We start from the raw sequence: 26,426 nt of genomic DNA, 5'->3' as shown, positions 1-26,426 counted from the left end.
AGCTAAATTTAAAAGCTGTTCTGCATAAAATGGAGTCTGTTGTTATTTTATATATATATATATATATATATACACATATAAAATGGCATGAAATGGAGAAGGGAATCACAGCTGTTTGCAATTGTCAGAGGGAGATCAACACTGTTTCATTTGCAGTCAGAATCATTTCAACAGAGAATATTGGGAAGGGCTGGTGAGACTTCAAAAGCAATACTTCCAGAGAAACTGTCCCCATGTCAGCAACAGAATCTCTATCGGGAGATGGTCCTGATCCTTCCACTGACAACACAATCCATGATCCAAAATCACCTTCTGTTACAGAACTGGAGATGACCCTGGAGAGCAGCAAAGCCCAGCTAAACCATATCGACGAAGTGTGGCCTAACCTCTACATTGGGGATTTGTAAGTACTCACACATGTCACAGAGATAGTACACTTATAGCAAACACCACTTAGGATGAGTAACTCACTACAGATTTATGTTTTTAAATATATTAATTGGCACTGAAAATTGGCACAAATTAAACTTGGTTTATTACTGTGGAGGAAACAATTGGTGGTAGCTCTGTCTAGGCTTAAAACAAAACAAATTAAGAAAAACTTCTAAATCTCCCATAGGTCATACAAGGGTGGCCTGGTGGTTCAGTGGTTAGCTCTGCTGCCTCATAGTGCCAGGGACCCAGGTTCAACTCCAGCCTCAAGCAACTGCCTGAGAGGAGTTTGCACGTTCTCCCCGTGTCTGTGTAGGTTTCCCTTGGGTGCTCTGGTTTTCTCCCACAGTCCAAAGATGTGCAGGATAGGTGGAACGGCTGTGCTAAATTGCCCATAGTGTTTAGGAATGTGTAGGCTAGCTGGATTAGCCATGGAAAATATGGGCTCATGGGGATTAGCTGGGATGCTCTTTGGAGGGGCAGTGTGGACTGAATGGCCTGCTCCCACACTGTAGGGATCCTATGACTGCAGTCTGTCCTAGAAATAACTTCTCAAATTTATATAATTGTGCGTCCAGTATTTCCAAAATGCGTGATCTGTGCTAAAAGGAGAGGAAAATATGTTTTTACTTTTTTTTCCAATAATTAATAGGAACCTGAAGGGAGGGTGCTTACACAGTGGCCTGCTTCGCGTGAGGACAGTGAGGTTTTTGATTAATGTCTTATTCATTGTGGAATAATAAGGCACTCTTAAGTAATGATCTATCAAGTGGCCTACACGGTTCTATCCTACAGAAACAGTTTCTACCCTACTGTTGTTTGAATACAGAATGGACTCACAAACTCTTAATATTCGTCTGTACCTATGTTTTTGCTTTTGTCGCTGTTACCTATTATTTACTATCTATGCTACTTAACTCTGTGATCTGCCTGTATTGGTCACAAGACAAAACTTTTCACTGTGCCTCAATACACATGACAATAAATTCTATTCAACTCAATAGATGAGAACCATCACAGCTCTCCCATGGTGTTCGCTAAATCTATGAATGCAAGTACTTGAATCCTCAATTGTGTATCAGAAACATAGGAACAGGAGGTGCCCATGCTGCCTGGGGAGCTTGACCAATCATTCAGTCAGATTAGAGGTCACTGTCTGAGGTGAGATGAGAGAATAACTCCCAATATATTCATCATAATTGCTTCAACAGTGAGATACTCTCAGCCATGACTGGACTTGCCTCTGTGTCACTCTTGTGGTCACTCAGTTGAAATTCAAACAGGTGCTTCCATTTGCTGAATTACCAACAATTTGGAACATAAACATATACATTTGATGCTAAAAATATGACATGTTTACTCCATTTTTGACCCTCCATACCTGGAAGATCAACAAGCAGGCAATTCTTCAGTAACTCATTGAACAACCAGTAGCTCATACAGAAAGTGAGACACTTAGACCTCAGTCTATCCAATGTTCCTCCTCACTAAAGTTCTCATGTCCAGGCAACGCCCTCATACACTTCTTTTGTTCTGTCTCTCTGCTGCAAACACAGCTTTCCATCGAATGGTGACCAGAAATTCATGCTGTAGTCTGGGTGTGGCCTAACCCTTGTATGCTATTAAATTCCAAGCTCTTATACTCCAGCTAATGAAGCTAGTAAGGGTAAATATCCCACTTGCCTGGATGAATGCAGCTCCAAGAACACTCACAAAGCTTTACACTATCCAGGGCAAAACAGCCCATTTGATTGGCATTACATCCGCAAGCATCCGCTCCCTCCACAACCAATGTTCAGTTGATAGCAAGGTATGCTATCTACAAGATACACTGCAGAAATTCACTGAAGATCCTTGGACAGCACCTTCCAAATCCACAACCGTTCCATCTGGAAGGACAAGGGCAGCATATACAAGGGAACCCACCATTTTCAATTTCCACTTGAAGCCACTCACCATCCTGGCTTGGAAATATATCGCCATTGCTTACTGTCGTTGGGTCAAAATCCTCCCTAATGGAATTGTAGTTCAACCCACAGCAGGTGGACTGCAGCAATTCAAGGAGGCAGCATAACACCATCTTCTCAAGGGCAATTAGGGATAGGCAATAAATGCTGGCCAGCAGTGATACCCACACTGCACAAATGAATAAATAAAAATACTTTATCTTCTGATCTAGTCACCTTTGAGGATCTGTGGACCATTAGTCGATGATTTCTCTGTTTTTCTACACTTCATCAGTATGCTTTTGGGTGTTCCTTTACCTTGTTAGCTTGGATTGAACTCTATTTGCCACTGTCTATTGATATTTTCCTGCAGTCTAATTCTTGTTTCTTCATTATCAACCACACAGTCAATATTGTATTGCCTGCAAACTTCTCAATTTACCTCCTGACGTATAGGTCCAAACCAATGGTATATTCCATAATATATCAAGCTACCAAGTATGGAGCCCTGCAGACGTATCACTGACTGAGCTATTGACTAACTCAATGCACAATAGAGATTGTGCCACAGGCTCTCCTAATCTTTACAGTAAATAGTGCAACATCACACTGTTGTCTTACATGATCATTCTGTTCTCATTATAGGGTGATAGCCCATGACAAGAAACAATTAAGGAAGATGGGGATCACTCATGTGTTAAATGCTGCACATTCCAAATGGGGCAGTGTGGGAGATCAAATCTTCTACGGCAAGAAAATAAATTACTATGGTATAGCAGCTGATGATTCCCCAGAATTTGATCTGAGTGCATATTTCTACACTGCAGCTGAACAGATACATCAAACACTGAACACTCCGAATGGTAAGGCATGTTTTAGCATTCATTATATTTGAATGTGCTAACTGGACAATGTCATTGTATGGAAATACTCAATTAGAGTAGACGAGGAGGATTTTATAAGATGTTGACCCTTTCATCGTATTAGTCACCACATTACTCTGCTGAAAAGGGACAGTCACATGGTGCATTCCATTGGCAAATCAGGGATGAGCATAGAGTGACAGGGAGACCCTGTGTCTGCATCCAAAGCTTCTGATTTCAAAGGGGTGGGACCAAGAAAAGGTGAAATGTTCAGTTACAATTAAAAATCACACAACACTAGGTTATAGTCCAACAGGTTTAATTGGAAACACTAGCTTTCGGAGTGCCGCTCCTTCATCAGGTGGAGCTAGAGTAGGCAATTCAGCCCCTTGAGCCTGCTCTACCATTCAGTAAGGTTGTCTGACCTGATTGTAAACCCCGAATCCACCTTCCTACCGAGCCAGATAACCCTTCAGCCTCTTCCTTAACAAAATTGTACATCTATTCACAATCAGCTACAGCAATGGATTGAAACATGACAACATTTAGTGAGGTCAGTAATCACCCTTCATGCAGTGAATTAATTCTAGGGTCCAGCAGAAGCACAAGGTATTGTAAGCTTCATTCTTGTGCACATAGACAGTACCCACACATGCTAAAGATTAAAACCACAAATTGTTCACTAAACCGACAGTAATTAGGTTGGAAGCGCAACATGGATAATTATTAATGAATGATACTTTAATGTAAGGCAGATAATGGCAGTTGTATTGTCACTGTTTTAGTAATCCAGAGACACAGACTAATGCTTTGAGGACATGGCAGTTGCTGGGATTTAAATTCAAGTAATAAATCTGAAATTAACAGCAACTCTTAATGGTTGCTGACCATGAAATTATTGCTGACTGTTGCAAAGGCCTATGTGGTGCACTAATGTTCTTTAGAGAAGGAAATCGGTCAACCTAACTTGATCTGGCCTACACATGACTACAGACCCACAGTGCTTGACTGTTAAATAACCTCTGATTAAGCCTAGTAAGCTGCTCAGTTCAAGGGCAATCACAGACAGGCGACAGTTTGCCAGTGACACGTGAAAGAATAAACATTACAAAAATATTCACAGAATTCTTAGCTTAGCGTCAGTGCTCCGCACTGTGTTGTGTGACCATTCAGCCTGCAAATTTCCACACAGGCCACTTACAAAGTTATCGCCTGCGCACAAATAAATTAAGCTGACCAGAAACACATATAGAAAAAATTGAGAGGCCAAAGTGCACAGCATTTTGTATTAACTGGCATCTGCACCAGACACACTCTCTACTGGAATTTCCACATCATTTTTTTTGCAGACTCACCACCAAATTAACTAATTAAAACAATCAAATATGTTACAACTACTAACCACAGCCCACCAGCAGCTGCCTAAGTCAATTATTAATTTTTTAAGCAACCCCACTCAGACATAAAGTAACATGTCAGGTGCTGCTGGGATTGAAACTGAGATTTTCTACATCAGAGTTATGGACACTACCACTGTGCCACAAGAGGCCACCCTAATGTGGCTGTTGCTTATTTCTTTCTTATTGGGATCAAGATTTCATAATCAATAAAGGCCAAAGACAAATAAAAAGCCAGATTTTGGTATCCCTGTAAACTGACTGCCGACAGAGCGTGTGCTTTTTAAACAAGATAGAATGTATCTGCAAATACAAATCTGCAAATGCAAATTCACACAATCAAAAAGCATATGATCTGTCGGCAGTCAGTCCATGTGACATGTTATAAAATCTTACTTTGGAAATAGAACCAGTCTGAATCAAGGTTGGAATACACACAGACTATAACCTCACACCTTTAATGCATTGTCTGAACTGAGATGTCACCTTATTTTAAATAAAACCTTAAGTTATCTTGGGAATGTGACTTGAAAGAAGTTCTGAGATTTACATATTAATGAATCGAAATCTGCAACCCATTCTAAGTTATGAGAGATTTAACAGCAATCTAAGTTTGTTCAATACATGGCATCAGTTGTATAACACTTTGATCTTTTGCTATAAATTCCGTGTCCTATGATCCTGCCTCACTAGCTACCTGATGAAGGAGCAGCGCTCCGAAAGCATGTACTCCCAAATAAACCTGTTGGACAATAACCTGGTGTAGTGTGATTTTTAATGAGTTAATGTAGATCGAGTCATAGGCATTTTAATTACTCTAGCTAATAACTCAAACTTTCAGGAAAAATGCTGGGACCCTGAGGAGGAGGTGGAGGGGGGGAGGCCTAGTAAGTACGGATATAATCACTGTTGCCCGCAGAGACGGGAGCCATATGGAAGTGCGGTGAGTGGAGTAATGTAATATAGTACAGCGTAGTGTAATTTAATTCTGTTGTATTGTAATTTAATTTAATGTTATCTTATTTAATTTGAGTTTGTGCTAGTTTGGATTAAGTTAAGTAAATAAGAGTCGACTACAATCTGGAGAGTAGTAGGCAGTTTATCGTTAACATTATTGTAATATAACATAATAGTGCGATATTATTCCTACTTTTCTGTACTTTTGTACTTTTATAACTTTGTTTTGCTTTTTTTCTTTCGGTTTGTGTTTTTTTGTAAACAAAATGTTTTTTTCAATAAATATATATATAAACAAAAAGGAAGGATACTTAAGCCTTGGAGAGAATGCAAAGGAGATTCACAAGAATGATACAGGAATGAGGAATTTTAAATGCAAGGACAGATTAGAGAAATTGGACTTACTTTCCTTGGAGTAAGAGGTGACATTAGTGAGGTGCTCAAAATTATGAGCAATTTTGACAGGGTAAAGAAGGATATTCTGTTTCCACAAGCTGGTATGTCAGTTAAGTAGGGGGTCACAATTTCAAGTTTGTTAGCAAGAGAGTTTGGAGTGAGATGAGGAGAAACGTCTTTACTCAGATTTGTTAGGATTTGGAATGTGCTGCCTGAGAGAATGATGGAAGCAGACTCCAAAGAAGGTTTCATAAAAAGAGCTGGTAATGTATTCGAAAGTGATGTACTTAGAGGGCTGGAGAATGGGACTAGCTTGCTAGCTCTTTCAGGAGTCAGTACAGACATGATGGGTCAAATGGCCTCCTCTGATACTGTAAAATTCTATGATTCTAATTCCCTGAAGATAATTCAATGGTGATGTCATCTGTTTTGAACAAAACTATTTGATAAAAAGTGAATAATAGGAAATTCACGATGTCATTTCGATAGAATGTTTAGTCTCTCTCTTTTCCTCAGTTTTCTGGCACGAAGGCATTGCCCCCTGATGTCAACAGTTTTCTGTACCTTCAGCCACTCATTGGATGTTTGGTTCACGGGAAGGTCCAATCCTAGTGGATTGACCCACTAGGAGGTTGATCTACTTCAGCCAAAACCTAGTTCCCACATCATGTCAACACATATCAATCTGCTACTATGAGACTTTGGATAGTAACTGAGGTTAAGAACCCCCACCGATCTTTCCCTTCTAAAGCCCTGGTGTAATATGGGAAAACATTAACATCTTGACCACCTTAACCAACGCTGCATGAGTTGGACCTTAACAATTGACTCTAGCTCAGTTCCAGTCTCTTATTCACACAGTCACTGGGGAGTCCTCTTTTTCCACATTTGGAATTTAGAATGCAACAACTATGTGACTGGCTGTCACTCACGATCCAAACACTCAACTGTTCTCTTTTTCTCCACAGCAAAACTCCTGGTGCATTGCATTCTTGGGATGAGCAGATCAGCCTCCCTGGTACTGGCCTACCTTATGATTTATCACAACCGCTCACTGCTCGATGCAGTAAACCGACTCATTTTATACAGGCCTGTTTCACCCAACTGGGGATTTCTGGAACAATTACGCAAATTGGATATAAAGCTAAATGAAGAGAAGAAACTACAGCTGACCAAAGATGCCACATTTTGCTGAGGGTCAATCAGTTGCTGCGTCTTGGTCAAAGTTTGAAATGTTTCTTATCAGTGGAGGGATACTTCAATCCTTTCAGGCAGTTTACAGACTGAAGTAATGCAATAGCTTACTCCAACAATATTATTTGCATTCCTTTGCACTGTGAATGAGGTTGCCTACAATAAAGAGATCATATGGTCCCTCTGACCTATCATTGAGTCATAGAGATGTACAGCACAGAAACAGATCCTTCGGTCCAACTTGTCCATGCCGGCCAGATATCCCAACCCAATCTTGTCCCACTTGCCAGCACCAGGCCCATATCCATCTTAACCCTTCCTATTCATATACCCCTCCAAACTTCTTTTAAATGTTGCAATTGTACTATCCCCCACCACTTCCTCTGGCAGCTCATTCCACACACACACCACCCACTGCTTGAAAATGTTGCCCCGTAGGTCTCTTTTTTATCTTTCCCCTCTCATCCTAAACCTATGCCCTCCAGTTCTGGACTCCCCCACCCCAGGGAAAAGACTTTGTCTATTTATCCTATCCATGCCCTTCATGATTTTATAAACCTCTATAAAGTCACCCCTCAGCATCCCATGGTCCAGGGAAAACAGCCTCAGCCTATTCAACCTCTCCCATAGCTCAAATCCTCCAACCCTGGCAACATCTTTGCAAAACTTTCCTTTTGAAATATGCATTGATCCACAATGCTAGCAGCTCTTATTTCTTATTCCCTGACACCGGACAGAGTCCACCAGGAAATGATACACAGCTCTACAACTAACTAGACAACATTTGGATCCTGATTTCAGGCTTTCTTCAATTCAAAGTGACAATTGACTGCAGTAACTTGTCTGATTGTTTCTTCTTCACTACTGGACTTCAGAACCACCCCGTAATATCCATTTGGGGCAAAGGGTTAAGAGATGGTTGTGTTTTTTTTAAACAATCAAAATTGAAATCCAATTTATTGTCAATTATTCTGTGTGTAGTGACACCACAATATTAAAGAAAGGGTCAGAAATGAGGGAATAATTGCACTATTTGGATAGCAGCTACCATTAATCCAAGTGAATGGACATATTGTTTATTAAGAAAATCTGTCTGAAGAATAGTTTGTGATTTTACATCACAATACTTTCTCTAATTCTAACTCTTCCATAATATTTAAGACTGAAAAATTGTTTGTAACTCACAACATAACAGAATAAAGAATATCATTCTGTCAGTTGTTTGTTGTGCCTTTATTATGAAAATGAGGTATCTCTTCTGCCTCTGTGTGATCCATGAAGAAAGTTTTTCTAACACTTTTTTTCTCCCCATCTTCTAACATAATGGAACTTTGAAGAAATGCAATGGGAGGGAATTGTTAAATCTCCCCAGTACTTGCCAGCCTGGGGTAATCAGCCATTGGCCACCCTTTCTGGCAGTAACCCAGGCTGACATCTGGCAGCAATCTGAGAAGTTGCGCGGTTTAGGAGGTGACATTGCACACAGACACCGAGTCATATGTTTTGCTGATAGGGGAGAAGGGCACAGAGCATCGCTTAGTAACTGGGGAATGGAGTAGGGACAGGAAGGAAGAGCCGTGAAACAAATTCACAGTAAGAATTTAAGACGGTAAGTTCCACAAACTGCATAATGGGGAGAGAGACAATGCTCATATCAGCTTAACAGTTTTTGTTGGCTCAGAGGAATGGTTCAGAAGCTGACAGTTATATTTACTCGAACAAACGTTTGATAGTCTGCAGCTAGGAATCTAAGTACAGTTCATCTTTTCCAAGTTTGGCCAAAGGCTGCTCCTTGTTATTGCTCTTAACAGGCAATGAGTTAAATTATCTTTTGATAGACAGTCATTGTTGCTAAATGGTCAAATCTGGCAGTTAACGTGTGGCACTACAAAAAAAAGAAAGTAAGTTAGTAAACGCTGAGTGGTGCATGGTTTAATGTAATGATGGGCTATCACAAGGCATTAGAATACAAATTTCTATCTCGTGGACGTCTAGACATAATTGGGCCATCAACGGATGATAGTTCACTGGACAAGAAGTAATATAAAAGTTAATGTCTGCATATTCAACCAAATAAACACAGAACATATCTGCAGGCAGAGAAGAAAGTAACTCCAATATTTCAGTAATTTTATTAGCTGTTTAATGATAGAGTTTAAAGAAAATGACTGATATAATCAAGTAGTCAGTTTGGTAAACTTTATTAATAGACAGATAACTGGTAAGGTTTCCACAAATTCTCCTTTGATACATTTTAATATTGCTCAAACTTTACTCAATGGAAAGGCCTGGAAAAATGAGCATTGATTCCTAGTGGTGGGTTTATTTTATACGTGTGGAATAAAGTAAGGATGGGGATTGCTGCAACTGACTACAGTTACATGTATTGGCTTGAAAAGTTGAACACGCAGTAAATAGAAGCCAGTTGTAGTTAAGAAATTTTGCAATGTAGTTTGAGGATGCATCTCTGAAGTTACACTCTTGGTCTTCTCTGATGATGGGTAGATGTTCTGTTCTTAAAAATGTGTTGCTGGAAAAGCGCAGCGGTCAGGCAGCACCAAAGGAGCAGGAGAATTGATGTTTCGGGCATAAGCCCTTCTTCAGGCTCTGATCTCCAGCATCTGCAGTCCTCACTTTCTCCTAGATGTTCTGTTCTGACAAGTACCTGCCCAGCTTTCAATGAAGGTGTTCCATCAAGAGGATTCATATTTGCAGACAGAGCAACTCAACTATTAGGGTTGAAACTTTATTGCTGGAACAGCACAGCAGGTCAGGCAGCATCCAGGGAACAGGAGATTCGACGTTTCGGGCACAGGCCCTTCTTCAGGAATGAGCAGAGAGTGTTCAGCAGGAGAAGATAAAAGGTAGGGAGGAGGGACTTGGAGGAGGGGAGTTGGAAATGTGATAGGTGGAAAGAGGTCAAGGTGAGGGTGATAGGTCGGAGTAGGGTGGAGGCGGAGAGGTCAAGAAGAAGACTGCAGGTCAGGAAGGCGGTGCCGGGCTGGAAGGATCCGGCTGAGACAAGGTGGGGGGAGGGGGGATGAAGAAACTGGTGAAGTCCAAGTTCATCCCCTGCGGTTGGAGGGTTCCCAGTCGGAAGATAAGACGCTCCTCCTCCGACCGTCGGGTTGTTGTGGTTTGGCGGTGGATGAGTCCAATGACCTGCATATCCTCGGTGGAGTGGGAGGGGGAGTTGAAATGCTGTGCCACAGGTTGGTTGGGTTGGTTCGTCCGGGTGGCCCAGAGGTGCTCCCTGAATCGCTCCGCAAGTAGGCGGCCTGTCTCCCCAATATAGAGGAGGCCACACCGGCTGCAGCGGATGCAGTAGATGATGTGGGTGGAGGTGCAGGTGAATCAGATGGCCTCCTTCTTCAAGGACCGCAATTTCCCCCCCGACGTGGTCGACGGTGCCCTCCACCGCATCTCCTCCACTTCCCGCTCCTCCGCCCTTGAGCCCCGCCCCTCCAACCGCCACCAGGACAGAACCCCACTGGTCCTCACCTACCACCCCACCAATCTCCATGTACAGCGCATCATCCGCCGTCACTTCCGCCACCTCCAAACAGACCCCAGCACCAAGGATATATTTCCCTCCCCTCCCCTATCAGCTTTCCGTAGAGACCACTCCCTCCGCGACTCCCTTGTCAGATCCACACCCCCCACCGACCCAACCACCACTCCCGGCACCTTCCCTTGCAACCGCAGGAGGTGCAACACTTGCGCCCACACCTCCCCCCTCACTTCTCTCCAAGGCCCCAGGGGAAACTTCCATATCCGCCACAGATTCACCTGCACCTCCACCCACATCATCTACTGCATCCGCTGCAGCCGGTGTGGCCTCCTCTATATTGGGGAGACAGGCCGCCTACTTGCGGAGCGATTCAGGGAGCACCTCTGGGCCACCCGGACGAACCAACCCAACCAACCTGTGGCACAGCATTTCAACTCCCCCTCCCACTCCACCGAGGATATGCAGGTCATTGGACTCATCCACCGCCAAACCACAACAACCCGACGGTCGGAGGAGGAGCGTCTTATCTTCCGACTGGGAACTCTCCAACCGCAGGGGATGAACTTGGACTTCACCAGTTTCTTCATCCCCCCTCCCCCCACCTTGTCTCAGCCGGATCCTTCCAGCCCGGCACCGCCTTCCTGACCTGCAGTCTTCTTCTTGACCTCTCCGCCTCCACCCTACTCCGACCTATCACCCTCACCTTGACCTCTTTCCACCTATCACATTTCCAACTCCCCTCCTCCAAGTCCCTCCTCCCTACCTTTTATCTTCTCCTGCTGAACACTCTCTGCTCATTCCTGAAGAAGGGCCTGTGCCCGAAACGTCGAATCTCCTGTTCCCTGGATGCTGCCTGACCTGCTGTGCTGTTCCAGCAATAAAGTTTCAACTTTGATCTCCAGCATCTGCAGACCTCACTTTCTCCTCAACTATTAGGGTACCATATCCAGCAAGAGATGCTTCTGGGAGAACAAGATTAGATTCCCTACAGTGTGGAAACAGACCCTTCGGTCCAACAAGTCCACACCGACCCTCTGAAGAGTAAACCACCCAGTCCTATTTCCCCCTGACTAATGCACCTAACACTATGGGCAATTTAGCATGGCCAATTCACCTGACCTGACTGTGGGAGGAAACCGGAGGACCCGGAGGAAACCCACGCAGACACGGGGAGAACGTGCAAACTCCACACGGTCACCCGAGGCTGGAATCAAACCTGGGATCCTGGTGCTGTGAGGCAGCAGTGCTAACCACTGAGCCACCATGCCGCCAAACAACATTAAATGTCTGTTCAAAAACAAAAACCCAGCAGGTCTGGCCACATCTGTGGAGAGAAAGCTGAGTTAATGTTTCGGGTCCAGTGACCCTTCTTCAGGACCTGGAGCCGAAATGTTAAAACTGCTGACCTGCTGAGTTTTTCCAACAATTTTTGTTTTTGTTTCTGACTTCCAACATCTGCAGTTCTTTGATTTTTCTTGTTAAAGTTCTGTTCAACGGTTTCCACAATAATGAATGTACTTTAATAACAAACGTTGCATGAACTAAATAATCTGATATTGATAGTTTAGTTCATTAAGAACTGGGGAACCTTGTTCACACAAAGGATCTAAACATAAGGCTATAGGTTCATGTCCTCATTGATCTTCAAGGTAGTGAAAGGTCAAGACAAATGGATTTGACCTCATTATGCTTTAATTACCATTACTGCTACCCAATAGTAGGGCAACAATGGCAGACATGATGGAATACCTTGTATCCCAGCTTGTCTCTTTTTTCCATTTGTGGGTGTGAATGACTGAGAAAGAGGAAAAACATGAAAGAAATAGAGCTCAGGCTGAAATAAAGGAACTTGATGCAGACTTTTCTGCTGGCCTGCATGAATCAAATACTATGTCAGAAGCTGGATCATTGTCCATATAAATAAGGCAGTAAGGTATTAAAAGATGTGAAAAATCCTTTGGGTCAAGACTTGCTCCAGTGGAGAGAGAAGCCTCTGTGTGGTGAGAGCGTTTTAGGGTAGAATCTTAGAATCCCTACAGTGTGGAAACAGGCCATTCGGCCCATTGAGTCCACACCGACTGTCTGAAGAGCATTCCACCCAGACTCAGCTCCTGATCCTATCTCCATAACCCTGCATTTATCACAGCTGATCCACCCCACCTTCACACCCCTGGACACTATGGGCAATTTAGCATGGCCAATTCTGCTAGCCTGCACATCTTTGGACTGTGGGAGGAAAACAGAGCACCTGGAGGAAACCCACACAGATACAGGGAGAATGTGCAAACTCCACACTGTCGCCTGAGGGTGGAATTGAACCCAGATCCCTGGTGCTGTGAGGCAGCAGTGCTAATACTTGAGCCACCGACCAGTTGGGTACAGCACAACTATAGCTCCTGCCACAGACTAAGATGACACGATCTCAAAATAAAATCAAGGTCACTGTGGACTGATATTAGGAAAAGTATTTTTGATACAAAAAGCAATGGAAATCTGGAACTCTGTCCCCCAAAAGGCGAGGAAGGATGCTGAGTGAACTGAATTTCCAAGACCAAGATTGGTGGATATATGTTAGATACAGGAATCAAAGGTTACGAAACAAAGATGTGGGAATAGAGATTAGGTGTAGGTCAGCTGTTTATATTAGGAAGTGGCAAAACCAGCTCAATGGCTAACTCTTGTCTTTATGTTCTGTCTTATGACAGAAGCCAGACCTGATAGGGTCGGAGAATTGATAAAGCAGAATTGGTGCACAATTGTGAACTTAGAAAAGGGCAAATAAAATGTTTTACTAATTACTGCTTGCTAATTAACAAAGTCAATTCAAAACCAGGATGAGTGTTACTCTGGTCACACAACACTAGCACGCAGTGGAATAGGAATTACCTTTGCCATAGTTGGTAGTGCCCTAACAGTACGGTGGTCACTGCTAGGATTACAGCCAGATCCCAACGAGGTGGACGTTATGGAAGTTACACTGAAGCTAATAGATAAGAAACACTGGGCGTTGGGGGTGGGGAGTTTGACTTCAATGGAAGCAGACAACCTACCAGAGGAAGGCCCTACTCCCTGTTCTTCTTTCAACCAGTAAAATCTGTCAGGCTATCCCACTAGGCAGATAAAATAATAGAGGAAGTTGGCTCAAGGCCAGTAATTTTCGACTTCAGGGTCTCTTAAGCTCCAGGGAGGATCTCAGTGCCTCCACCCCTCAGTAAAAGGGAAGATGTCAGAGTGAGCAGACCCAGTTCTGAAGAAGAATCACTGAACTCGAAATATTAACTCTAATTTTTCTCTCCACAAATGCGGCCAGACCTGATGAGTTTCTCCAGCGATTTCTACTTTTGGGCAGGCCATATGCTGCATTTAGTAAGCCACTTCCCACTCATGCCTTCAAACTCACCAGCAGATTTTGAGATTTTAAAATCCAGCCCCTTATATCCCTGGGTTTTACAATGTTCACACAGTGTGGGATATCCAAAGGATGAATGGTAAATATCCACAGACTGTCAGCAAAGGACTCCCAAAACTTTAGCCCAAAATATTTAACACCCTGACTATTTAGCCTTAATCAAGGGGATGCATCAATAAGAAAACTGAGAGTCTGATTCTGCAGTGACACATCTGTCGCAGAATTTGCACAGCAAATTTAAAACAAATTATAGTAAGTTAAAAATACGAGTTCTCTCAAACTGACTCAACTGACTCAATCAGTTTCTAGCCTGAATACAATCATTATGCTTTAAAAACAGTGAAAAGAAGAGTTGATAGCAACACATATGTACAACTTCTAAAAAGAATAATCATAATAAACCTTGCGTTTCAGAAATGGACACACTTGTATCACGGTCTGGTTTAACACGGAGGAAGGAGGAGTATGAGCCTCCGACTATATCAGAGCTCAACCGGCTTCTGTGGACCAAACCAGGAGGAAGTGGCCATGTGAATCATGTTTGGCCAAACCTACACCTGGGAGATGCGTAAGAACACTGCCTGAAAAAAATTACTCAACTAACAGCCTTTGTTGCATTGTAAAATGGAGGGTGGGTTTTAAAAAAGAGCAGTAAGCCAGTGGGAATAGGCTCCAGTGAGTTTATTTCTTATTCAACAGACAGTCTGATGATTTCAACCATTTGGACTCATTGACATTAAATTACCAACAAGGGTTAATGGGGGGGCCCAAGCCTCTCAGTGATTGTAGGTAGTTGCTGCATAGCAGGGACTACGGACAGAAAGGTGAGAGCTGGGGGTGTTAGGAGACTGGGGCAGGTGTCATTCCCTGTAGGGTCAGCATTGTGCTCCTCCGGGCCCCAATATAGGAGGGTTGAAACCTGCCTCCCAGGCTGGAGGCCTTATGTCATTGTTGTCTCCAGTGGCAGGTTAAGGCTGAATGTAATGATCAAGCTCTCACTAGCTTTAACAGAATCACAGAATTATCACAGGGCACAAGGAGGCCATTTGGTCCACTGTGACTGTGCTGTATTTGAATGAATGTCCCACTTAGTGTCATTCTCCTTTGCTCTGTAACCCTGCACTTAGTTCCTTTTCAATAACAGTCTAACTTCCTTTTGAACACATTGACCTTTCTCCACCACACTTTAGGTGACTATTTAAAGTACCCACACACCCTTCATCTGTTAAAGCACCCACACAACCTTCATCTATTAAAGCATCCACACAACCTTCATCTATTAAAGTACCCACACAATCTTCATCTATTAAAGTACCCACACAACCTTCATCTATTAAAGCACCCACACAACCTTCATCTGTTAAAGCACCCACACAACCTTCATCTATTAAAGTACCCACACAACCTTCATCTATTAAAGCACCCACACAACCTTCATCTATTAAAGTACCCACACAACCTTCATCTGTTAAAGCACCCACACACCCTTCATCTGTTAAAGCACCCACACAACCTTCATCTATTAAAGTACCCACACAACCTTCATCTATTAAAGTACCCACACAACCTTCATCTGTTAAAGTACCCACACAACCTTCATCTGTTAAAGTACCCACACAACCTTCATCTATTAAAGCACCCACACAACCTTCATCTATTAAAGTACCCACACAACCTTCATCTATTAAAGTACCCACACAACCTTCATCTGTTAAAGTACCCACACAACCTTCATCTGTTAAAGTACCCACACAACCTTCATCTATTAAAGTACCCACACAACCTTCATCTGTTAAAGTACCCACACAACCTTCATCTGTTAAAGTACCCACACAACCTTCATCTGTTAAAGCACCCACACAACCTTCATCTGTTAAAGTACCCACACAACCTTCATCTGTTAAAGTACCCACACAACCTTCATCTGTTAAAGTACCCACACAACCTTCATCTATTAAAGTACCCACACAACCTTCATCTGTTAAAGTACCCACACAACCTTCATCTGTTAAAGTACCCACACAACCTTCATCTATTAAAGTACCCACACAACCTTCATCTATTAAAGCACCCACACAACCTTCATCTATTAAAGTACCCACACAACCTTCATCTGTTAAAGTACCCACACAACCTTCATCTGTTAAAGTACCCACACAACCTTCATCTATTAAAGTACCCACACAACCTTCATCTATTAAAGCACCCACACAACCTTCATCTGTTAAAGTACCCACACAACCTTCATCTATTAAAGTACCCACACAACCTTCATCTGTTAAAGCACCCACACAACCTTCATCTGTTAAAGTACCCACACAACCTTCATCTGTTAAAGTACCCACACAACCTTCATCTATTAAAGCACCCACACAACCTTCATCTGTTAAAGTACCCACACACCCTTCATCTGTTAAAGTACCCACACAACCTTCATCTGTTAAAGTACCCACACAACCTTCAACTATTAAAGCACCCACACAACCTTCAACTATTAAAGCACCCACACAACCTTCATCTATTAAAGCACCCACACAACCTTCATCTATTAAAGCACCCACACAACCTTCAACTATTAAAGCACCCACACAACCTTCAACTATTAAAGCACCCACACAACCTTCATCTATTAAAGCACCCACACAACCTTCATCTATTAAAGTACCCACACAACCTTCATCTATTAAAGCACCCACACAACCTTCATCTATTAAAGTACCCACACAACCTTCATCTATTAAAGTACCCACACAACCTTCATCTGTTAAAGTACCCACACAACCTTCATCTATTAAAGTACCCACACAACCTTCATCTATTAAAGCACCCACACAACCTTCATCTATTAAAGCACCCACACAACCTTCATTTATTAAAGTACCCACACAACCTTCATCTATTAAAGCACCCACACAACCTTCATTTATTAAAGTACCCACACAACCTTCATCTGTTAAAGTACCCACACAACCTTCATTTATTAAAGCACCCACACAACCTTCATTTATTAAAGTACCCACACAACCTTCATCTATTAAAGCACCCACACAACCTTCATCTATTAAAGTACCCACACAACCTTCATCTATTAAAGTACCCACACAACCTTCATCTGTTAAAGCACCCACACAACCTTCATCTGTTAAAGTACCCACACAACCTTCATCTATTAAAGTACCCACACAACCTTCATCTGTTAAAGTACCCACACAACCTTCATCTATTAAAGTACCCACACAACCTTCATCTGTTAAAGTACCCACACAACCTTCATCTGTTAAAGCACCCACACAACCTTCATCTGTTAAAGTACCCACACAACCTTCATCTATTAAAGCACCCACACAACCTTCATCTGTTAAAGTACCCACACAACCTTCATCTGTTAAAGTACCCACACAACCTTCATCTATTAAAGTACCCACACACCCTTCATCTATTAAAGTACCCACACAACCTTCATCTGTTAAAGTACCCACACACCCTTCATCTATTAAAGTACCCACACAACCTTCATCTGTTAAAGTACCCACACAACCTTCATCTGTTAAAGCACCCACAAAACCTTCATCTATTAAAGCACCCACACAACCTTCATCTGTTAAAACACCCACACAACCTTCATCTGTTAAAGTACCCACACAACCTTCATCTATTAAAGCACCCACACAACCTTCATCTATTAAAGCACCCACACAACCTTCATCTATTAATGTACCCACACAACCTTCATCTATTAAAGCACCCACACAACCTTCATCTGTTAAAGTACCCACACAACCTTCATCTGTTAAAGCACCCACACAACCTTCATCTATTAAAGCACCCACACAACCTTCATCTGTTAAAGTACCCACACAACCTTCATCTGTTAAAGCACCCACACAACCTTCATCTATTAAAGTACCCACACAACCTTCATCTGTTAAAGTACCCACACAACCTTCATCTGTTAAAGCACCCACACAACCTTCATCTATTAAAGCACCCACACAACCTTCATCTGTTAAAGTACCCACACAACCTTCATCTGTTAAAGTACCCACACAACCTTCATCTATTAAAGTACCCACACAACCTTCATCTATTAAAGCACCCACACAACCTTCATCTGTTAAAGTACCCACACAACCTACATCTGTTAAAGCACCCACACAACCTTCATCTATTAAAGTACCCACACAACCTTCATCTGTTAAAGTACCCACACAACCTTCATCTATTAAAGTACCCACACAACCTTCATCTGTTAAAGTACCCACACAACCTTCATCTGTTAAAGTACCCACACAACCTTCATCTATTAAAGTACCCACACACCCTTCATCTATTAAAGTACCCACACAACCTTCATCTGTTAAAGCACCCACACAACCTTCATCTGTTAAAGTACCCACACAACCTTCATCTATTAAAGTACCCACACAACCTTCATCTATTAAAGTACCCACACAACCTTCATCTATTAAAGCACCCACACAACCTTCATCTGTTAAAGTACCCACACAACCTTCATCTATTAAAGTACCCACACAACCTTCATCTATTAAAGTACCCACACAACCTTCATCTGTTAAAGTACCCACACAACCTTCATCTATTAAAGTACCCACACAACCTTCATCTATTAAAGTACCCACACAACCTTCATCTGTTAAAGTACCCACACAACCTTCATCTGTTAAAGTACCCACACAACCTTCATCTATTAAAGTACCCACACAACCTTCATCTATTAAAGTACCCACACAACCTTCATCTGTTAAAGTACCCACACAACCTTCATCTGTTAAAGTACCCACACAACCTTCATCTATTAAAGTACCCACACAACCTTCATCTATTAAAGCACCCACACAACCTTCATCTGTTAAAGTACCCACACAACCTTCATCTGTTAAAGTACCCACACAACCTTCATCTGTTAAAGTACCCACACAACCTTCATCTGTTAAAGTACCCACACAACCTTCATCTATTAAAGTACCCACACAACCTTCATCTGTTAAAGCACCCACACAACCTTCATCTATTAAAGCACCCACACAACCTTCATCTGTTAAAGTACCCACACAACCTTCATCTGTTAAAGTACCCACACAACCTTCATCTATTAAAGTACCCACACAACCTTCATCTGTTAAAGCACCCACACAACCTTCATCTATTAAAGCACCCACACAACCTTCATCTGTTAAAGTACGCACACAACCTTCATCTGTTAAAGCACCCACACAACCTTCATCTGTTAAAGCACCCACACAACCTTCATCTATTAAAGCACCCACACAACCTTCATCTGTTAAAGCACCCACACAACCTTCATCTATTAAAGCACCCACACAACCTTCATCTGTTAAAACTGAAACTCGTGGTTAGTGGTCGTGGACAAGTAAGCAATCAGTTCACTCTAGCTACCCTCCAGAATAGTATAAATGTTCATTGAAATGTTACGGATACTTGCAGGAGGATTTGAGCTATAGGAAGAGGCTGAACAGACTGCGGCTGTTTTCCCTGAAGCATCGGAGGCTGAGGGGTGACCTTATAGTTGTTTACAAAATTATGAGGGTCATGGATAGGGTAAATAGGCAAACTCTTTTCCCTGGGGTCGGGGAGTCTAGAACTAGAGGGCATAGATTTAGGGTGAGAGGAGAAAGACCTACGGGACAACATTTTTACGCAGTGAGTGTTACGAATATGGAATGAGCTGCCAGAGGAAGTGGTGGAGGCTGGTACAATTGCAACATTTAAGAGGCATTTGGATGGGTATATGAATAGGAAGCGTTTGGAGGCATATGGGCCGGGTACTGGCAGGTGGGACTAGATTGGGTTGGGATATCTGGTCGGCATGGACGGGTTGGACCAAAGGGTCTGTTTCCATGCTGTACATCTCTATGACTCTATATTATTTTCATTTTATAACTTCATTTTAGCTCAGGTGCATGGAGTTGGTACCATGTTCTACAGAAACTATGGGCTTAAAGCACATCTACCACTGTATTGGCTCAGGCAATATTCAGGGCTAAGGTTAGAGTGGTGCTGGAAAAGCCCATCCTGATGAAGGGCTCCTGCCTGAATCATCGATTTTCCTGCTCCTCAGATGTTGCCTGACCTGCTGTGCTTTTCCAGAACCACTCTAATCTTGACTCTAAGCTCCAGCAATTGCAGTCCTCACTTTCACCCAATATTCAGGGCTGCCTTAAATGGGTGTGGACCTTTGCTAAAAAAAGGTGGTAAAGTAGACTAGTTTATCAGTAGAAGACAAGGCAAGTACATTGTTCTCTCAGTGCATGTGTGGGGTGGTGGCAGTGATTAGTATTGGCTCTCCATGACTATGAACAATGAGAATCTGAACATCAAGACCCTACCGGAGACCTCTGTCAGTATCAGGGCTGGAAGTGGAGACTCAACTGGTGATCTGCACTGAGACATGAGCTGTGAGGTGGCCTGTTTCAGCAAATTTTGGGTTAATGTCTGTGTGCATGTGAGGGCAGTGAAATTTCCAATCATCATTGCCATAACCAGATGCTGTAGCCAGCTTTAAATAATTATTTAATGTTCTCCAGGTGGACTGCTCGAGACAAGGGAACCCTAAGGAGACTGAGGATTACACATGTCCTCAATGCTGCTGATGGGAAGTACAATATTAACACTGGAGCCACATATTATAAGGACATGAGAATACATTACTATGGAGTAGAGGCATTTGATGACCCAAACTTCAATCTTAGTCCTTTCTTTTACCCAGCTGCTAAATTCATCAGAGCTGGACTAAACACACTTGGTGGTAAGTGAATGTCCAAGGTAATTTGAAAATAAAGTCACGTCTATCGTTTCAAGTGGTTGCTTCCCTAGCTGCCTTACAGATTTCATCATATTTCCAAATAGAGTCATAGAGATGTACAGCATGGAAACAGACCCTTCGGTCCAACCTGTCCATGCCGACCAGATATCCCAACCCAATCTAGTCCCACCTGCCAGTACCCGGCCCATATCCCTCCAAACCCTTCCTATTCATATACTTATCCAAATGCCTCTTAAATGTTGCAATTGTACCAGCCTCCACCACATCCTCTGGCAGCTCATTCCATACACGTACCACCCTCTGCGTGAAAAAGTTGCCCCTTAGGTCTCTTTTATATCTTTCCCCTCTTACCCTAAATCTATGCCCTCTAGTTCTGGACTCCCTGACCCCAGGGAAAAGAGTTTGCCTATTTACCCTATCCATGCCCCAATGCAGTGGGATAAATAAAAAAAGAGGGAATATTTTAGGTCCCTTGGAAGAAGTGGTCCTTTTCATATCTGGAACCAAGTTGGAATTTTACTGGGTATGAGCAGACTGAGAGCTCTCTGTGTTTGTGGTGTGTTACACAAGTCCTGATTCTTTAGTGCAGCTGTGAATGTAGCCCACTGGAATACTTAGCTAAAAAATGTGTTGCTGGAAAAGCGCAGCAGGTCAGGCAGCATCAAAGGAGCAGGAGAATCGATTTTTTGAGCATAAGCCCTTCTTCAGGAATGAGGAAGGTGTGCCAAGCAGGCTAAGCTAAAAGGTAGGGAGGAGGGACTTGGGGGAGGGGCGTTGGGAATGCAATAGGTGGAAGGAGGTTAAGGTGAGGATGATAGGCCGGAGAGGGGTTGGGGGCGGAGAGGTCAGGAAGAAGATTGCAGGTCAAGAAGGCGGTGCTGAGTCCGAAGATTGGGACTGAGAAAAAGTGGGGGGAGGGGAAAAGAGGAAGGTGGAGAAATCTCCCCAAGTCCCTCCTCCCCATCTTTTCTCTTAGCCTGCTTGGCACACCTCCTCATTCCTGAAGAAGGGCTTATGCTTGAAATGTCGATTCTCCTGCTCCTTCGATGCTGCCTGACCTGCTGCGCTTTTCCAGCAACACATTTTTCAGCTCTGATCTCCAGCATCTGCAGTCCTCACTTTCTCCCACTGGAATACTTATCCAGACAATTGTTCCCAGTCAAAAATAGAAATTGCTGGAAAAACTCAGCAGGTCTGGCAGCATCTGTGGAGAGAAATCAGAGTTAACATTTTGGGTCCAGTGACCCTTCTTCAGACAAAGGCTGCATTTATCTGAAACAGATCGTCTGTGTGTCAGAGTCCTTTTAAAGACCATATCAAATGGGAAATGCAAACCCCAGGTGTCCTGCCCAGATAGTCAACAACCAGTCAAATGTACATTGTCCCAAAGAGAACAATTATCCACGTAACACTCCATGGGCAAACTTTTGTCAGAATGTCCTTTGTGTTGGATTTCCTTTAAAAATTTGGATAAATACATGTCTATACTTATAGCCTCTACTTGCACCAATGTTTTGGAAACTTTTAACTAAACTGTTTATTTGTGTGGTTTCCAAGGCCATTGGATGATATTTGTTATCCTTTTCCAATAAGTGTCTGGGCGGCACGGTAGCACAGTGGTTAGCACTGCTGCCTCACAGCGCCAGAGACCCGAGTTCAATTCCCGCCTCGGGCGACTGACTGTGTGGAGTTTGCACGTTCTCCCCGTGTCTGCGTGGGTTTCCTCTGGGTGCTCCGGTTTCCTCCCACAGTCCAAAGATGTGTAGGTCAGGTGAATTGGCCATGCTAAATTGGCCGTAGTGTTAGGTAAGGGGTAAATGTAGGGGTATGGGTGGGTTGCGCTTCGACGAGGCGGTGTGGACTTGTTGGGCCGAAGGGCCTGTTTCCACACTGTAAGTAATCTACTCTAATCTAAAAAAACCCTGTTGTACTTCATTAGATCTTGAATATTAGCATATGTAGCACCACTGAAAAGGACGAACTTCATTTGGTACAGCTTACTGTGTTAGCAGGTAGAAAATGAGGCCAGCAATTCCCAGAATTGTCATAGAAGTTAGACTTCAGAAAAGTATGCAAAATTTCACAACTTACCTGCCTGTTAGACCCAGGTTGATAGGAAGCACAGACCAGTACTTAGCAAGAATTACTATTTATTGCAAATGAATTGTTTCTAGCTCCAGGTTATGAATCATTGATATATTACTCTACTAATGAAAGTTCTAATCCCTTTACAAAATACTCCCCGACACACACACACACACACAATGATGTTATAGGTAAGGGAAAGACCAGGAAGGCAGTTCAATGGTCCCTATACATCTAATTTGCTGAGGTAATCTGTTTGGCTTGTCAGGACCTGCTGCTCTTCAACCAACCAGTGGGAGAGTTTGCCCCGATACCCATCGATTCTAGTTTAACTTAGATCACATAGGATCCAGGGAGAGCTAGCCAACTGGATACATTGGCTTGATTGTAGGAGACAGAGGGTGGTGGAAGAGGGTTGTTTTTTAGGACTGGAGTCCTGTGACCAGGGGTGTTCTGCAGAGATTGGTGCTGGGTCCACTGTTGTTTGTCATTTATATAGTGATTGGGATGAGAATGTAGGAAGCATGGTTAGTAAGCTTGCAGATGACACCAAAATTGGTGGCACCATGAACAGTGAAGAAGATTATCTCAGAGTATAATGGGATCTTGACCAGTTTGGCCAATGGGCTGAGGAGTGGCAGATGGTTTTTAATTTAGATAAATGTGAGGTATTGCATTTTGATCCGACAAACCAAGGCAGGACTTACACAATTAATGGTAGGGCCTTGGGGAGTGTTGTCCAACAGAGAGATCTAGGGGTTTAGGTACATAGCTGGACAGAGTGGTGAAGAAGGCATTTGGAACACTTGCCTCAATGGTCAGAGCCTTGAGTCTAGGAGTTAGGATGTCACGTTACAGCTGTACAGGACATTGAGGCCATTTTTGGAGTACAGTTTTGGTCACCCTGCTACAGAAAGTACCCCATTACTTTTGAAAGGGAGCAGAAAAGATTTACAAGGCCATTACAGAGACTACATGGTTTGAGTTTTAAGGAGAGGCTGGAGGGGCTGGGACAGTTTTTCCTGCAGCATAAGAGGTTGAGGGGTAACCTTATAAGGTGAATAGTCAAGGTCTTTTCCGTAGGATGATGGAGTTCAAATCAAGAGGGCATATTTTTAAGGTGAGAGGAGAAAGATGTAATAGGGACTTGAGGGGCAACATTTTCACACAGAGGGTGGTTCATGTGTGGAACAAACTGCCAGAGGAGGTGTAGATGAAGGTACAGTCACAACATTGAAAAGACATTTAGACAGATACATGAATAGGAAACATTTAGGGCTGAATGGAAAGGAATGGGCCAAACACAGACAAAGGGGACTAGTTTAATTTGGGAAAACTGATCAGCATGGACAAGTTGGACCGAAGGGTCTGTTTCCATGCTGTGTAACTATGACTCTCTGAAAGGTTATTCATTTGTTAATCTATCCTTGAATGTGAAATCTTGTCAAATGTAGACTGAGTGATTGTATCAGGAGAAAGTGAGGACTGCAGATGCTGGAGATCAGAGCTGAAAATGTGTTGCTGGAAAAGCGCAGCAGGTCAGGCAGCATCCAAGGAGCAGGAAAATTGACGTTTCGGGCATGAGCCCTTCTTCAGGAATGATTGTATCATTCTTTTCATCCAAAATGGACTCACTGACGAGAGACGCTGAGTTAGAAAGCTGGGTCCCCAGAACATTGCAGGAGCCTCTGGATTAATACTCTAATGATAAAACCACTAGACCATCACCTCCCCATTATCTGATAAAGGGTGTTGGGACCAGCTACACTGTATTCATTCCATTTGTGTACTGACCCTAAAAGCAAATACAACACAAATTAAAAGTATACATTATTACATCACTGGAACATTTTCATGTTTAAGACCAACTCTTCCTGTGACCAGTGAGTGAGGTAATCCATTCACTGTCATAGTATTGTTTTAAATCTGTTCATGAGATGTGGGTATCTCTGACTAGGTTAGCCCTTAATGCCCATCCCTAATTGCCCAGACAATGACATGAGCCTATGATAAATTGCAACTGGATTGAGACAGTACAAGCTGACATCATTCAGGATTCACAGAGAAAATTAAAGATTGTGGGCTTGATGCAAACCCTGATCAGCATCATTGTACCATTCAGATTCCCTTTGTCTATTAACACTATAAAAAATAATTGAAAGAGAGTCTTCAGTAGGATCCACTAAACATTGATCATTATATGACAGTGTGGTGTAACAATCTCAAGTCATAGGTAATCTCAGTTACTCCTACATACAGCAAACTAGGGACATTCTGTGCTGTTACCAGTATTTATCTCCTTTGCAGGTAAAGTGTTTGTCCATTGTGCTATGGGAATCAGCCGAGCAGCCACCCTAGTCCTTGCGTATTTAATGATCTGTGAAAAGATGACTCTGGCTGACGCGATTAAAACAGTGAGTGCTCATCGGAATATCTCGCCCAACAATGGTTTCCTCTCCCAACTCCAAGAACTTGACAGAGCCCTAATGAAAGAAAGGAGAGGATGATTGGACCTTGAATGCTTGACACGTGGTGACCTCATGACAAGGCTTCATTTACAAAATATCTCAATGGAAAATAATACACTGAAAGTAGATGGGGATTTTATGAACTTTATGCTTTCAATTTAGTTCAGCATCTTCTTGGATACATGAGAGATGATTGTCTGTTGTTTAATGGGTTAACACAGCTTTATTGGCACCAAAGAACACTGTTTTTATCACTTGTGTACTAAAAGGAAATGTAGTAACAATGGTCGGGATTCTGTGAATTCAACCATAGTTCCTGTGCAATGATGGAATGAAATAAAGAGTTTAGAAATTAGTGGTTTATTGCATCCAAGGCTGTCATCCTTGTTATGATGTCTTGGAGAATTAATAAAGAAACAAAAACTTGCTTTCTGTAGCACCTTTTATGACCAAAGAGTCTCAGAGCTTTGTGCAGCCAATGGCATACTTTTTTGAAGTGTAATCACTGTGGCAACGTAGGAGATGCAGCAGTCAATGTGCGCACACTGTCCTGACTATAACCCAGCCCCTGCACCCATTCAATCACATCTTCTGCAGCATTACTGTCCAACTCCACCATGGCCCTGGTAGAGGCTTCGGTAGCATTAACCTGCGCTCTCTATCAGTCAGGGGGTAGCATGAGCCCTGGTCACAGTGGGTAATGCTTGCTATCCAGTCACCAGCCTTGTAAGGCATCCTCATTCTCAAATGCATCAGGTACACAGGAGTGCTCCAGGATGTAGGACCTGTGGCAGCTGTCAGGATAATAGGCACATCGCCTTCAGGAAGCACCAGTACATTAACAATGCTGTTACTTACTGGATTCCCACAGCAGTAAGGCCTAGCCCTCTAAGTGCCACCTGTTTATGGTCGATGGCACCTGGGAGAAGCCAGCTACCTTCCTGAATCCTACTGCCCGGGCTG

At 42.9% G+C, this 26,426-nt stretch overlaps 2 protein-coding genes across 2 annotated transcripts; both read left to right on the top strand.

The window, feature by feature from the left end:
- The first annotated feature begins 199 nt into the window (after positions 1–199).
- LOC122541848 (dual specificity protein phosphatase 13A-like) lies at positions 200–8,399 on the top strand. The gene is made up of 3 exons (XM_043678903.2): positions 200–403; positions 3,024–3,241; positions 6,960–8,399. Exons 1-3 carry the CDS (start codon positions 234–236, stop codon positions 7,184–7,186), a joined length of 615 nt encoding a protein of 204 aa, XP_043534838.1. The 5' UTR covers positions 200–233; the 3' UTR covers positions 7,187–8,399.
- A 269-nt stretch (positions 8,400–8,668) lies between these two features.
- On the top strand, positions 8,669–25,890 carry dusp13a (dual specificity phosphatase 13a). The gene is made up of 4 exons (XM_043678906.2): positions 8,669–8,794; positions 14,520–14,673; positions 20,672–20,892; positions 25,303–25,890. Exons 2-4 carry the CDS (start codon positions 14,522–14,524, stop codon positions 25,500–25,502), a joined length of 573 nt encoding a protein of 190 aa, XP_043534841.2. The 5' UTR covers positions 8,669–8,794; positions 14,520–14,521; the 3' UTR covers positions 25,503–25,890.
- The last annotated feature ends 536 nt before the right edge of the window (positions 25,891–26,426 follow it).

This window comes from Chiloscyllium plagiosum, unplaced genomic scaffold, assembly GCF_037043375.1.
Source record: "Chiloscyllium plagiosum isolate Xiang-an unplaced genomic scaffold, Cpla_swu_hap1 HiC_scaffold_43, whole genome shotgun sequence".
Taxonomy (NCBI): Eukaryota; Metazoa; Chordata; class Chondrichthyes; order Orectolobiformes; family Hemiscylliidae; genus Chiloscyllium; species Chiloscyllium plagiosum.
This window is presented reverse-complemented; position numbering and strand designations above follow the sequence as displayed.

What these genes read in the sequence shown, in the direction of transcription:
- LOC122541848 (XM_043678903.2), top strand. Translation starts at nt 234, where the DNA reads ATGTCAGCAACAGAATCTCTATCGGGAGATGGTCCTGATCCTTCCACT. An exon ending in AACCTCTACATTGGGGATTT is followed by an intron (nt 404 to 3,023) that starts GTAAGTACTCAC and finishes TTCTCATTATAG; the next exon opens with GGTGATAGCCCATGACAAGA. An exon ending in AACACTGAACACTCCGAATG is followed by an intron (nt 3,242 to 6,959) that starts GTAAGGCATGTT and finishes TTTTCTCCACAG; the next exon opens with CAAAACTCCTGGTGCATTGC.
- dusp13a (XM_043678906.2), top strand. Translation starts at nt 14,522, where the DNA reads ATGGACACACTTGTATCACGGTCTGGTTTAACACGGAGGAAGGAGGAG. An exon ending in AACCTACACCTGGGAGATGC is followed by an intron (nt 14,674 to 20,671) that starts GTAAGAACACTG and finishes AATGTTCTCCAG; the next exon opens with GTGGACTGCTCGAGACAAGG. An exon ending in TGGACTAAACACACTTGGTG is followed by an intron (nt 20,893 to 25,302) that starts GTAAGTGAATGT and finishes TCTCCTTTGCAG; the next exon opens with GTAAAGTGTTTGTCCATTGT.